Genomic DNA, 14,691 nt, shown 5'->3' with positions numbered 1-14,691 from the left:
GGGGGGTGATGGCTCTGTCTTTGGGGGCCCCAGGACAGGTGGAGCCCCCCAGTCCCTCCCTACACTGTAGAGAGCCATTCTGGGATCCTGGGGGGAATCGGGGGTGGGGGCCACGGGAGGGTCCAGGCGCTGTAATCTGCACACACAATAAACACCGTGGCGCAGTCTGCTGCAGGGCCACAGCCTGAGATTCTCAAACCTGGGGTTGGGCAGGAAGCAGCCAGGCAAGGGAACCCAGGATAAACAGACAATTTAAAGTCTAAGCTCTCAGGGAAATGTGGGTGCCCCCAGCCTCCCTTGGCTCCCCAAACCCACCTGCAGAAACCCCAGGATTATTTCAATGAAAGTCCTGTATTCCCTATCCCCCAGCTGCCTGCGGCCCCCCCCTTTAGATTCATTCATTATTGCAAGAGACATTTATTGTTTGTGACTATGTTCCAAGAACTACGTCCCAAACTGTCACAGATGCAAGGGACACAAGACTGGGCAGGCTGCACAAGGTCGCCTGACTTTTGAAGCCCTCCTACCAGATGGAAGCTCTGAGGTCCAGAGTGACTGAGTGACTAGCCCAAGGTCACAGAGCTCAGCCGGCTGGAACCTGGGGACAGGGTGGGGTGCTGACTAGTTCAGGAAGCCTGGGGGGCAGGCTCTCTGGAGGAACCCCCACCCTGCACACCCCCAGGCACTACTGAAATCGGAGTACCAGGCTGCGGTCAGAGGACTGGAGGGGAGAAGGGGTGCGGTATTTCCAGCCTCCGTGACTCACTGATTCCACTGGGCTATTTGCAGACCCAACATTCATCCGCGCGGGGCTCGGGCATGGGGACAGACCCAACTGGCTTTGCGTCTTCGCCCCCCTCACCCAAGGTCAAGTTCGCCTGGTGGCTCTCTCGGGCTGGAAAAGGGGGCGACTTCCCGGTGGGATGCAGTGGCGATCGGCCGCTGGGGACAGGGCTGGTCCAGTCTCAGGGAGTCCTTGGCCGGCGCTCCAGCCAAGGTGACCCTGCGGCAGGCTAGGGCGGGGACGTGGGGGCGCCGCCCATCTGTCGTCGGCTCCTCCCCCTGGGCGCCCGCGGGGCCGCTTTGTCTGCGGCGCCCCCACCCTTCCCCGGCTAAACATAGGCCGGCTGCCCCCGCCCCAGGAGTAATTATAGCTGCCCATTCATTGAGTGCCTAGTGCGTGCCAGGCGCCCTGCTCACCCCCACAGCAGTCCTGCAAGGTGGGTACTAATTATAATCCTAGGTGAAGGGTAGGGAGGTTCAGAGAGGTCAAGCAACTGGCCCAAGGTCATCCAGCTGGGTCAGCCCAGCTCAATTCACCCACAGGGCTACTTCCACCCAAACAGGAAGCCGTGGTCGCCACCACCCACCCGCAGCTCCTTCAGGAAAAGGGGACTGGCTTGTCCTGGAAGTGGAAAAGATGTAACCCTCTGTCCTGTGGACCTGTGGGACAGTCTAGGCCAGGTGGTGTCACAGACTCTAAGAGTGATAGAGGACCATGAGTAGTAGGAACGTGAGGTTAGGGAATGATTCTATAAACTAGGGCCACTGTGCTGACCACCCCCACCCCACACACTTTCACTGTTAAAAAGCCATTTACCTGCCACCCTGTCTGGCTGAAGAGCACAGGTAGGTCGCATTCCTCAGCAAACTACCTGTTCTCTGAAGGCGACCTGCAGGCCCCAGAGACAAGAACAACAGGGTACCCTGGACCTCTGTGACCCTGACACAGACCAGATCCCAGAACTCAGGGAGAAAAAGGTAATTCCTCCTCATCATAGAATCCGCAAGAACAGATTCCAATTAGAACCCATCAGCGTGGGCCAAAGTGACCCAGAGTTGTCACGCACAGTGGGGACTTGAAAGTCTGATGTCATCCTGCTGTCAGTCCAGAGTCAAGAGCTGGACCTGGGGAGGATCCTCTGGAAACTTCCCTGGAGCCCAGGACAGTGAGCGCAGGGTCACCTTTCAACCATTCCCTCTGGCAAACATGCCAGGGTCATTCCCACTCAACTGTGGCTCCCAACCCTCTGTGCTGCCTCAGGTTCACAGAAGGTCCCCGCCCTGTGGCAAGAAGACAGAAGATGTTCCCCTTTTTAAGGTCAAAGGCCTAGAAGCCAGCCCAGACACCAAGCCCAAGGAGCCTCAGGCCTGACTGATTCCCATCTCCTTCCCAAACCTTGTCTTTAAAAGGAACCCACTGGTATGAAAGTCCTGCGTGCCCTCGGGGGCGGGCGGGCAGAGCCTCACCTCCCACTTTGGTTGGCCAGGGACACCTCTCGGGGAGCCAGCCCAAACTCCTGATATGATGGGGCGACCTAGGCTCAGAGAGGCTAGGCCTTTCCCAGGGTCACACAGCAAGGTAGGGTGGAGGTGAAATGAAGATCTCAGGCCCCCACCCTCCGTGGACGCCACCTCCCTCCGCCTGCTCCCAGTCAGTCAGTCCTGGATGCTGTTCCCCATGCGGGACAGGGCTTATTCTGCCCTCTGGCTCCAAAGTCTGGATGGAAAAGGAACAAAGTCAATGTTTATTGGACTAAAATATAAGCAAACAAGCCTCAGTCAAGAGGGGAGGAGCCCCTGCTCCTCTTAGGAGACCCAGTCTGGGCCCTGGGGACAGCGATGGAAGGGAAGCCCCGGGAGACCTGCTCCTCGGCATCTCCAAGGTGGGCACAGTGCCCTCCCAGGGTGGCTCTGAGGAGCCGTCCAGCTGGGGTTTAGTGTAAACTCAGGAAATGCCAAGCTCTTGTGAGACGGTGGCAGTGGCTTTCTGGGCAAGACAAAGTCTCACTGCTCCAGGCTCTGCCCCAAACAAGAGAGGGTCCTTGGGGGCAGGGGCTAGAACCTGCTGGCCTGTGGCCGAGCCAGGGGCTCTGGGGAGGGTACTGTTCACAGTCAGTACAGCCAGGCCAGCCCTCAGCCTGGACCCCAGGGGTCCTCTGTCCCCAGACATCAGGGACCAGTCCTAAGCCCTGGGGCTTCCTGTGGGAGTCTAGGGGCTACAGGAAGGGGTGGAGGGTCCTCTGGGTGCTCCCTGCAGGGCACAGAGCCAGGCTGCTGGCCCCAGGGAACTGAGAGGAGAGGGCAGGTCGCTTGACTACCTACATACCAGGGGCTGGGGACAGCGTCCTGAGAGGCATGGCAGCCAACCTCCAGCACCAAACTTGATCCCTCACCGGTTCAGTGAAGTCTTCCACTTACTGATTGATGGAGTCAATCCGTAAGCACCTGTAACTTTGGTTGGTAGGGAAAAAAAATCTAAGGTCAAGCCACCTCTGTTTCAATGCTGTATGGACACACTGTGGTTTGTCTGTCCATTGGTCAGTCGATGGTCACGTGGGTTGTTCTCACCTCTAGGCTTTTGTGACTCACACTGCTGACGTGCGGGTTTCGTGTGAGCGGGTTTCGTGTGAGCGTGTCCTCCTGTGCCCGTGGGCGTGTGCCCAGGAGTGGAGCTGCTGGGTTATGTGGTAGCTCTGTGCTTGTTTGAGGTAACCCCAGGCTGGTTTTCCACTTGACATTGTCACTGAAGATTTTACAGCCTTGGTCTGGGGTGGAGCTCAGGGGTAGAGCGCTTGCCTGGTGTGTGCAAGGCCCTGGGTTCCATGTTCCATCCCCAGCACACCTCTCTCTCTCTCTCTCTCTCACACACACACACACACACACACACACACAGAGGTTTTACTCACCTCTCAGTTAAGGAGGGAACCAGTAAGATGTAGTGACCAGTTCAGGGGGGAATCCGAGGACAGACAGAGCTGTAGATCGGGGAATACTGGAGTGAATGAGCTTCTTCTGTGGTGGGGGTGTGGATCCCAGGCCCCATCCACAGGGCAGGACGGAACCTGTTTACGGTAGACACACCTGTGCCGCATGCCTGTGTGTTGTTACAATACACAGAGTTGTGAAATGGCTCAAAGGCAAGTAAAGCAGTTCGGCCCCCAGAGAATCAGACAGCATTGGAGACACCCGGGATTTTTTTTTTTTTTTTTGCTTATTCCAAAATTAAAAATATTTATTCGTTTATTTAGGCAGTGCTTGGGGTGGATCCCAGGGCCTCTGCGTGCTAGGCAAGCACTTTGCCACGGAGTCATACACGTCCCTAGCCCAGCCAGAACTGTCTTACGCACCCTTAACCTTGGGCCTTTAGGCGGCCTCCTCCAAGCCTTCTCTGAGTGGCTGTAGTCACCCACCTCCATGCCGATGGCTCTCCTGTCACCAGCCTCGGCCCCTGACCAGAGCTGCAGTGGGGGAGGGAGCGGGACATGCCCCACCTCCCAACATGTCCCAGGGTCTCCATGCGGGTGCCCTCCTGAAGCCATCGTCTTCCCATGTTTTCCCGTGTTCCTGCTCGCTCCTCCACCATGTGGAAGGCCAGTCACCCACTCAGTCACCAAACGCTCCCGTGCACACCAGGCCCTGCCCTGGGTCCGTGGGAAGTGTTCACTGCTCCTCACTTACACATTCATCAAGGTGCACTGAGCGCTAAAGCACCCTCTGCTTCCACGCCAGGTCTGCACCTGGGCTCTGCCTCTTTCTGATGAGTGACCATGAGCAGAGTATTGAACTTCTGTGTGCCTCCATTTCCTCATCTGTAAATGGCAATGAAAATCATACCCACTCCCGAGACTGGAGCTGGTGAAGTCAACTGGTGTTGCATGTGGTACCTAAGAACTGTCTGGCCCGGAGGCACGCCTGTAATCCGAGAGAGACTCGGAAGGCTGGGGCAGGAGCATGGCAAGTTCAAGGTCAGCCTGGGCAGCGCAGGGAGGCTGGTATCAAAATAAAAAAAGAAATAGTAGGGGCTGGAAAGTAGCCCAGAGGTTGGCACTACTGAGTTCAATCCTCAGTACTATAAGGGGAAAAAATGAATTCAGCCGGGTGTGATGGCACACACCTGTCATCTCAGCAGCTCGGAGGCTGAGGCAGGAGGATCACAAATTCAAAGTCAGCTTCAGCAACTGAGTGAGGCCCTAAGCAACTTAGAAAGACCCTCAAAATAAAAGTAAAGAAAAGGGCTGGGGATGTGGCTCAGTGGTTAAAAGCCCCTGGGTTTAATCCCTGGTACCAAAATAAGTAAATAATAGAATAAAAATATCTGGACAATAGGAACAGTGACAGCCCCCTTTACTGAGCAAGTGATAAACGAATGGTCCCTCTGAATCTTCACCAGACCCCCACTACTAAATTCTGAAATGTCACTATGCCTGGCACAGCATGAACACTTATTATTCCGGATGAAAGGGGCTGTGGCTTCTGAAGACAGACCCACCCGTGCCTGGCAGGTGCTTCCAGAAGCTCAGTGCCCTCCTGTCTGAGGATAGGGCGACACCTGCTGGTGGGTTGTAGATGTGCAGCCACAGACCACCCTTTCCTCCAATGCCTTGACTTTGGCTGACCTCAAGATAGAAGGAGGGCAGGGAGCTTTATCAGCTTTCTTAATGGACATATGTCACCCAGGTTACTCTTAATACTTTTACACTTCTGGGATCGAACCCAAGGCCCCATGCATGCTAAGTAAGTGCTCTTCCACTGAGTTCCATTGCCAGCCCGTCATCCAGATTATAACTGTCACCTTCCCGCTAGTGGCTCCCCTTTGCTCAGCCTCCAGGGTTTCAGACATTCTGTCCACATTCTTTTCAAAGGTGAGGCTGGGCCTGAGACTGTCTGCTCCCAATTTCCTGTGTCCCATTCCAGAATAAGATCTGAAGGCTTCTGATCTCTTTGATCTCTGATTTGATCTCTGCTCTGTAGATGTGCATTGCTTATGTCCCCAACCCGAGGGCAAGCTCCTTCACGCTGGGCTTTGTCTGTCTTCTTCGTTGATCCATTCCAGGGTCTAGCCCAGATCCTGGCATACAGCGGTGACTAATAAATACTTGGTGAATGAATCAATGAATGGTCAGACCGAGTGGCCCTGATCCTCCTGCGTAAAGCCCGTGGGTCCCCTCCCACTGTGTACTCAATCTCTGGTCAGATCTGTTTAGCTGTCACTTCCTGCAGGATGCCCTCCCTGACCCCCTGTCCCCAGAGTGAACTGGTCACCTTCCTCTGTGTCCTTGCTGTTAAACTTAGGTTTCAAAATTTTATTTTATTCACTTTTATTGTTTGAGTCAGCTTTTTCACTGCTGTGACCAAAAGACCTAAAAAGAATCATTTTAGAGGAGGAAAAGTTTATTCCGGGCTCACAGTCTCAGAGGTCTCTGACTGTAGACAGCCAGTTTCATTGCTCTGGGCCCAAGGTGAGGAAGAACTTGGCAGAAGGGTGTGGTGGACGTGGCACCAGGACGTGGCACCTTGTTGAGCTCTACTCAACCAGGACAAAATATATACCCCAAAGGCGTGCCCCCAGGGACCCACCTCCTGCAGCCACACCTACCTGCCTACAGCCACCACCCAGTTAACCCCATCAGGGGATTAATGCACTGATTAGGTTAAAGCTCTCATAACCGGATTGTTTCCCCGCTAAGCTTTCTTGCGTTGTCTCACCCATGAGCTTTCGGGGGACACCTCATATCTAATCCATAATAGTTATTATTGTTATTGTTATGACTATGGTACTGGGGATCGAAAGAAGGGAGCTTTACCACAGAGCTTCATACTCTACTTGGGGCAGAGTCCTATTAAGTTTCCAAGGCTGGTCCTGAACTTGCAGTCCTCCTGCCTCAGCCTCCCAAGTGACTGGGATTACAGGCATGTGCCATGGTGCCCCACACATGCTATCATAGCTATTGGGAACTGGTAACTGCCTCCCTTCTTTTCTTGCCCACTAGGCTGTAGGCTGCTAGAGGAGAGTTACGTGTAGCCTCTCAGGGTCCCTCTGCCTAGAGGACAGGTCCTTCCCAAAGGAGGCCCACTGTTAGGAATGAGAACTTGGGCACCAGATGAAACTCAACTGTACCAGCCTGTGGGAGCTTGAATGCAGTTCTCAGCCTCTCTGGGCCTTGGTTCCTAACCAGTGAAATGGGCACAAAACTGTGCTCCCTTAGACCTGCATCATGAGGATGTCAGTTCCCAGGAACCAGGGAAACAGTCAATCCGTGGTAATTGTCAGGGTTTGTAAAGCCTAGTTCAATTGTCACTGAAGAAATGAATGAACGTTCAGCAGTTTTTACCCAGGTGCTTAACCATGAGCGGCCCCGCCTTGCTCTGGAACCTGACTGGCCTGTGAGGACCAGGCTCCCTGGCTCCCTTGTCTCCTGTGTCCCTAGAGGGCAGTATGAGCCTGGGGTGGGTGATGCTCAATAAGTCATCTCTCCACTTGTTCAAATGTGCTGCCCGTTTCATATCTGAGCACCTCCACCCCTTCTGGGAAGCCGGGTCCCCCTATTTTCCATGGTCACATCCCCCCCGACACCAGGCTGCCTTCTGGGTTAGTTTCCTGTGGCCACTTCCCTGAGCCTCCCAACCCCCTGACCCACCCTCAATGGCCCGTCCCAGCCACCTCCAGGCCTGCCTCTGAGCCAAGATGGCCGCAGCCACATGCGGACCCTGCCTGTCACGCAGGGGCACCGGCCTCTGCCGGGTCTAGATGCAGCAGGTGCCCTGGAGAGGGTGGATTCCCACCAGCTGGCTCCTTCCCATTTTTCCAATGGTCCTGTAAGTGTCACCTGCTTGACAAGGCCTCTCCCAAGCACCATATCAGGAAAGCTGTCCCCCAGCCATGCCTGGCCCAGCGGCTGCCTCCAGTTCCTGCCGAGCACTCGGGTCACAATCGCCTTCTTTATTTATTGGCTTACTTGTTGAACCCTTCTTCCCGCCCCCTGCCCCAAGAATAGAAGCTTTGTGAAAACCAGAACGAGGTCCCGGGCCTTGCCCAGGGCCAGCACATAGAAGATGCTCCTCTGGTATCTGCTGGGTGAACGGTGAATCTCTGTCCCCGCAGCGGGGTCCTGGTCCGCCTCTGTTGAAAGGTTGGCAGGGACGGGAAGGATGGAGGAGGCAGACGTGCACCTGTTGGCTGTTTCCTTTGTCCTTTAGTAGGCCCAGGGGACAGGAGGCTGGCCTGGGAGTCACAGCCCTTGAGCATTGGGACCTGGCATGCCAACCCCTCCTCCCACAGCCTGGCCCTTCCCGTTAATCCGTCTGCCCACAGACACAGGAAGAGAGGGCTTTGAGGGAGCCCTTGACTGTCCCCCAGGTTGAAGACCTCGCAGGCCCAGTCTTCAGGGGCCTCCCCTTGGCTTTAGGAGTCCCCTGGGGGCAGGGCGGGCTGTCTGGGAGGGAAGCAGGGTCCACAGCCCCTCTGCGGGGTGGGCGGGGTGGCAGGGCATCCTTGGCCTGGGCAAGGCACCCCCCACCCCGGGGGATGTCCAAAGCTGATCGGGGCTGGTTTTCCCCACAGAACACAATATAGGTCTTCATTGGCAGAGTAGCAGGTCCCCGGCTAGGGCTGGGGACTTGGGGCAGCACTCGGGGAGCTGCTAGGGAGAGCTGTTTCCCACGGACACAGTCAATAACGAAAGTCATGTGAGCCGTAGGGATGGCCTTGTGACAGCGGGCCCGCTTCCCACCTAGAAGGAAGGAAAAGACCAAGGTTGGTGTTGGCACAGCCAGGGACGAGGTCTCCCAGTGCATCCTTTCATCTGTTCCGTAGGGCTTAAGTGACCCACGTGACAGGACAGCTGGGGGTTCAGAATACGGGGTCAGCATGGATTCATTTTTACTCTATGTGTTTTTGGTGGTGCTGGGGGTGGAACCCGGGGCCTCGCACACACTGGGAAAGCACCCTACAGCTCTGTTGCACCCCCAGCCCGAGACCCTGTCTTCATCACCACCCTGGAGCCTCAAGTTCAGCACATCGGGGCTCCTCCACTTTCCTGGGCACCTGAACTGCCCAGGGACCTTGTTAGAGGGCAGCTCACTGGGGGTGGGGGCGCTGAGATTCTGCTCTTCTAGCAGGCTCCCAAGAGAGGCTGCGCCTGTGGGTCCATGGAGCACACTGGGAATAGCAGGGTCCTCCATCAAGAGGACGGCCGGGGCCACCTCCTAGAGGTGAGGAAACTGAAGCTTAATTCATGTGGGTGTTGGTGGTTCTTGGGGCGTACTGTGCTGCTCCACGTACTGTCCCCCTACATAGTCTTTTCTTATTTTAAACACATTTTTGTAATATTGGCAATTAAATCCAGGGGTTCATGCATGCTAGGCAAACATTCTTCCACTGAGCTATTATACCCTGGTCCTTTTAATGTTATTTTATTTGTGGTACTGGGGATTGAACTCAGGGACACTTGACCCCTGAGCCACATCCCCAGCCCTATTTTGTATTTTATTTAGAGACTGGGTCTCACTGAGTTGCTTAGTGCCTCCCTTTTGCTGAAGCTGGCTTTGAACTCTCTCCTGACTCAGCCTCCCTAGATGCTGGGATTACAGGCATTCGCCACTGTGCCTGGCTCCCCAGCCCTTTAAATTTAATTTTATTTGTGGAATTGGGGATTGAATCCAGAGGGTGCACTACCAATGAGCTACAGCCCTTTTTATTTTGAGACAGGGTTTTGCTAAGTTTCTGAGACAGGCTTTTAACTGGGGATCCTCTTGCCTCAGCCTCCCAAATCCCTGGGATTATAGGTATTCACCATCTCACCTGGCTTCTCCCCACATACTTTTGTCCATGGCCTCAGAGAGTCCTATCCACGCCCGGTGTCATCTACCTGGGGATCCCTACTCTAACTGTTGTACCCCACCTTCTCCCTAGCTCAGAGCCTATTAGGTGGTAGAAGAGTGAGCAAAAAAAATCAATTATCGATAAAGCAAGAGTCAGAGCTGGTCTATCTAAAACCACAGTCTGTTCTCTTAAAAAACTAACTTTTCAGGTGAACCAAACAACATGCCTGTTCTCTTAATTCTGCCCTCTTCACCACGCCATGGACTCAGAAGAAAGCTTATGTTCTGGTCAGCTGGTCAATTCAGGCACTACGTGAAGCCCCCCACTCCACTGTGGGGTGTCGTCAGACCCCCACCTGGCCTGCCCACCTCCCCTTTACCGAAGCTGATCTTTCTCCAGGGCTGGGGTGCCCTGTGCCACCCCTTACCAGAGCTGGTCTCTAGGCCGGTGTCTTTGAGGCTGGTTCTCCAGTCCCTGAAGTCCTCTGAGGGAGCCATGCCACTCACAGTGCCTGCCTGGGACTGGCAAAGTCCTCGCTACCTCTTGCAGGATGTAGCCACCCCACTCCAGGGACCAGATCTTTTATATTTACCAGATCCGGACCGGATCCGCTGAATGAGCTGCAGGAACTGGCCCAGGGCAGTTAGGGGCTTGCTTTGATCAGCAGGGCTATGTCAACACGATTGTTGCTAGGTCCAGGGGACAGGTTTCCTATGAAACGGACACTATGTTTTCCCAACCCTAGCTGCTTCCTGACTTGGGCTGGGTCTCTGGAACCTTCTCAGCAGGCCTCAGTTTCCCAAATCTGCCTTTAACTGCCCGTTTCACCACCTCGCTTTGTTGGTTTGTTTCCCATCTAAAACGGGGTGCTGCAGATACTCAGGCAAAACCACTGAGTTCACCGAAAAAGAGATGGACTTTAGAAGGAAAGTCGACCGAGCTGCATTAAATGGGAACGGCATCATTTCCATAAAAAAGAGGTAACCCGGCGTGGCCAGCAGGATCATGGTCCACTGGAGGTGTCCCCGTCCCAGGACCCCGGGATGGGTTACCTTCCAAGGCAGAAGGGACTCCGCAGATGTGATTAAGGCTGTGGACTTTTGACTTGAGGAGATGATCCTGAATTCCGCAGCTGAGCCCAGTCTAATCCCAGGAGTCCTGGGAACCTAACCTTTCCTGGCCAGAGTAGAAAGACGCACTGAGGAGGAGGAAGGCCAGGAGCAACTGAGGCCTCCAGGCACCATGGCTGGCTTTGGAGATTCTGTCACAGGGGAAGGAACCAGCTCAATTCAGTTTCTCAGACTACACTGTCTCCGGTGGCGGGTGCCAGCGGGGTGTCCTGTATTTCAACTGGGTTCTGACAGTGTCTACCTGGGGACGACATCGGATCCCAGAGGCTGAGGGCTGGGTCCCCAGGACTGCTCAGTTCAGACACTTGGAGAGCCCCATTCATATGCTTTACCTGGGCTTCGGACCCACCAGCTATAAATGGGGGTTCGATTGATCTGCAAGAGCAGCTCCCGGGACTCCAGGAAACACCCTCTTTAGTGGGTTTATTGCAGGGGATGTTACGAAGCGGACAGGTGAAGAGGTGAACGGGGCCAGGCATACGGGAACCCGGGAGGAGCTGCCATACCCTCCTGGTGTGCCACCCTCCAGGAACCTCTAGGTGTTCAGCTCCCGGGAAAGCTCTCTGTCATTTGGGGCTTCTATGGAGACTTCAAGGCATGAGCGTGACTAAAGCGTGGGTGACTGGGTAGAGGTGGTCTCCTCTAGTTCTGCTGGACTGAGGGCAGAGCCCAGTGGCACTGTCGGCCTGCACCCCTCCCTCTGGGGCACGGGCAGGACTGCTCCTGCCAGGAGAGGTTTGAGAGCTTCATGCGCTGGGGGCAGCTCAGGGGTGAGCGCTTGTCTAGCGTGCCCAAGGCCCTGGGGTCAATCCTCAGCAATACAGATTTTTTTTTAAAGAAAGAAATAAAAAAAAAGATCTACTCTCAGGCAATGTTTTCTCTGGCCATCTCCGAGGTGGGGGAAGGCTAGGGTAGGTTTTTCCTCTCTGTGGCCCATCTCAGGAAGCTCTAGTTTCTAAGACCTGCCTTGGGGAGAAAAAGGAGCAGGTGAAGGGGGGTGGTCAGGTAGGAGAGAGACCTTGCTTCTGAGGCTGAAAGTGCCCCACCTTCCTAACAGAGGGCTCCTGGCCTTTATGGCCTTGAAGCCTCTTTGGAAACCAAAGACAAGAAGCCAAATACTTCACCCTTATTGTCCTAATCCCTGGAGCTAGGGACCATGGACCAAAAAATAAATAGAGTATCATAGCAACAGAGGAAGAGACACTGAGCCAAAAAACCCAGGTGCCTCTGGAGGCTGGGAAAAGGCAGGAAAAGGATTCCTCCCTAGCAACTCCACGGAGGAGCCTTCCTGTGCTCCTTGATTTGGTGGGTGTTGATGATCCGCAGAGAATAAATTTGTGTTACCTTTAGTGATTGTATTGTGGTGACTTGGTACAGCATCAATAGAAAACGAACATGCTAGGCAAATAGCAAAGAAACTAAAACAAAACGAAATCCTCGCCAAATATTTTTTGCCTGCATTAAATGACTTAAAATGTCACTTTAGCAATATATATTTTACCACAAATTAAAAAAAATTTTTTTTCTTAACAGCCGTACCCATGTAGGCAACTCTGATACCATGTGATGAGAAGGGTGTTCACCTCTGCTAGGTCCTTCTCCCAAACCTGTGACCTTGGCTTAGACATGAGACTAATTGGGACTAATCCAGAGAAACTGGGGATTGAACTCAGGGGCACTCAATCACTGAGCCACATCCCCAGCCCTATTTTGTATTTTATTTAGAGACAGGGTCTCGCTGAGTCCCTTAGCCCCTTGCTTTTGCTGAGGCTGGCTTTGAACTTGAGATCCTCCTGCCTCAGCCTCCCGAAGTGCTGGAATGACAGGCATGTGCCACCGTGCCCAGCTAACGTTACTTTTTAGAAAGGAAAAAAACTTCTGTCTTCTTTCTCCTCATTGAACTACATTTCTGGGTAACCATACAGACCTGGTTGTTGGGAGGAATTCTTGTTTACAGAAAAATTCCAGCTGATCCAGGCGCAAGGCACTGATTTTTCCAATCACTAATGAAATCATTGCCTCAGATAAGGAAGGAAGATTCCACTACAAGTGGAAAGTTGTTGGGAATTTTCCGGAGGGGAAGGCTGGCTGTCCAGCTCCCCACCCAGAGGCCTCAGGGGACGCTTTCCGAAGGTCTCAGCTGTGTGCTCTCACCCACAGGCCGGTTTGAGTCTACTCAGGCCTGGGGTTAAGTAATGGGGAACAGGGGGACAAAGTACAGCTTATGGGACAGGATGAAAAGCAGGGAAGTCCAGAGTGTAGGAAGTTCTGAGAGACGGGTGACCCATTTCTGCCACGAGGCAACGGAATGGAGTGAACAGAAAACATCAGAACAAAAGTGACTCAAAAAGACGGTTTGGAACAACACCACCACCACCCAGTGTGGCCGTGACGGGAGGCCCTCTGTGAATCCTGACTTGAACAAAGCCATCACGAAAAGACAGTTGGAGAAAACTAGAAATGTTTGATTATGGTTGGATAGCCAATATGTTCTTTTTTTTTTTTTCCCTTTGTAATGTGGGGGCACTCTACTGTAGAAATTTACACCTAGCCCTTTTTATCATTTGTATTTTTAAATTTCAAGGCAGGGTTTTGCTAAATTGTCCAGGCTGGCCTCAAACTTGCAATCCTCCTGCCTCAGTCTCCCCAGCTGCTGGGATTATAGGCATGCACCAGAGCACTTGGCAGGATGATGATGATGATGATGATGATTATCATTATCATTATTTTATTTGCTCTTTTTAGTTATACATAATAGTAGAACGAATTTTGGCAGATTATATATACATAGGAGTCTAATTTATTCTCTCTGGGATCCCGCTCTTGTGGTTGTGATGTAGGGCAGAAGAGGCCAAACACCAAGGAATCAAGAAGCAGGTTTATTGGCTGCAGGGCCCAGAGAGGCTATCACTTAAAATTCTCTGGACCTTGAGTCTGGAAATGTTTGGAACTTTATACCCAAGGTCGGGGGAGGTGGGGGCCTCAGAGGTTACATTTTTTGGAATCTACATAAAAGTATTTTTTTTCCTTGAGTTCATATTTTTTTAGCCACAACCCCAGCCCCAGGATTATTTTTTAATGGCTGCTCGCTGAAATATATCAGAGTAGAATGTCATGATGCCTGGAATTTGCTTTAACACTTCTGCACTAAAAGAAACAAAGAATAAAAACTCCTGAGTCTATATGATGGCCATATAGAAAACGTTTTATTTTTTCTAATTTTGTGTATCTAACATATATTTCAAAACGGAAAGCTACTCAGGAGGCTGAGGTATGAGTTTGGGTCCAGCCTGGATAACATAGCGAGATCCTGTGTCCAAAAACCAAAACAATAGGAAAAAAAGGGGGCTGGGATTGTGGCTCAGAGGTAGAGCGCTCGCCTAGCACGGGTGGGACCCAGGTTCGATCCTCAGCACCACACGAAAATTGTGTTGTGTTGTGTCCATCTAAATAAATAAATAGGACAAAAGGGACTGGGGGTACAACTCAGTCCCCAGCTCTGCAAAAAGGAAACAGAAACCATTTCATGATGAGTGGGCAGAGGGCAAAAAGTATGCTTGATAAATTATGTGTAGCTGGGTGCGGTGGCACACTCCTGTAATCCCATCGGCTCGGGAGGCTAAGACAGGAGAATCATGAGTTCAAAGCCAGCCTCAGCAAAAGCGAGGCACTAAGCAACTTAGTGAGACCCTGTCTGTAAATGAAATACAAAATAGGCCTGGGGATGTGGCTCAGGGCTCGAGTGCCCCTGAGTTCAATCCCCAGTACCAAAAAAAAAAAGTTATGTGTAGCTCACTTAGAAGTTATGAGCTATATAACTCAGATTTTCAATATTTGTGTCATCAAATCCATAATCTAAATTGTATAAATAGATGTATGTTGGTTCATCTACAGCTTTTCAAGTTTATGCTATGAGGTGCCTAATCACCTGAAAAATTCCAGTTGCTGGGAAAACGT

General features: G+C 52.7%; 1 protein-coding gene across 1 annotated transcript; it reads right to left on the bottom strand.

The window, feature by feature from the left end:
- Positions 1-7,955: 7,955 nt before the first annotated feature.
- On the bottom strand, positions 7,956-10,134 carry Srarp (steroid receptor associated and regulated protein). The gene is made up of 2 exons (XM_026400862.2): positions 10,032-10,134; positions 7,956-8,513 (listed from the first exon to the last, which is right to left on the bottom strand). The coding sequence occupies exons 1-2, from the start codon at positions 10,099-10,101 to the stop codon at positions 8,077-8,079; spliced, it is 507 nt and encodes a 168-aa protein (XP_026256647.2). The 5' UTR covers positions 10,102-10,134; the 3' UTR covers positions 7,956-8,076.
- Between the last annotated feature and the right edge of the window lie 4,557 nt (positions 10,135-14,691).

This window comes from Urocitellus parryii, chromosome 11, assembly GCF_045843805.1.
Source record: "Urocitellus parryii isolate mUroPar1 chromosome 11, mUroPar1.hap1, whole genome shotgun sequence".
NCBI classification, from domain to species: domain Eukaryota; kingdom Metazoa; phylum Chordata; class Mammalia; order Rodentia; family Sciuridae; genus Urocitellus; species Urocitellus parryii.
This window is presented reverse-complemented; position numbering and strand designations above follow the sequence as displayed.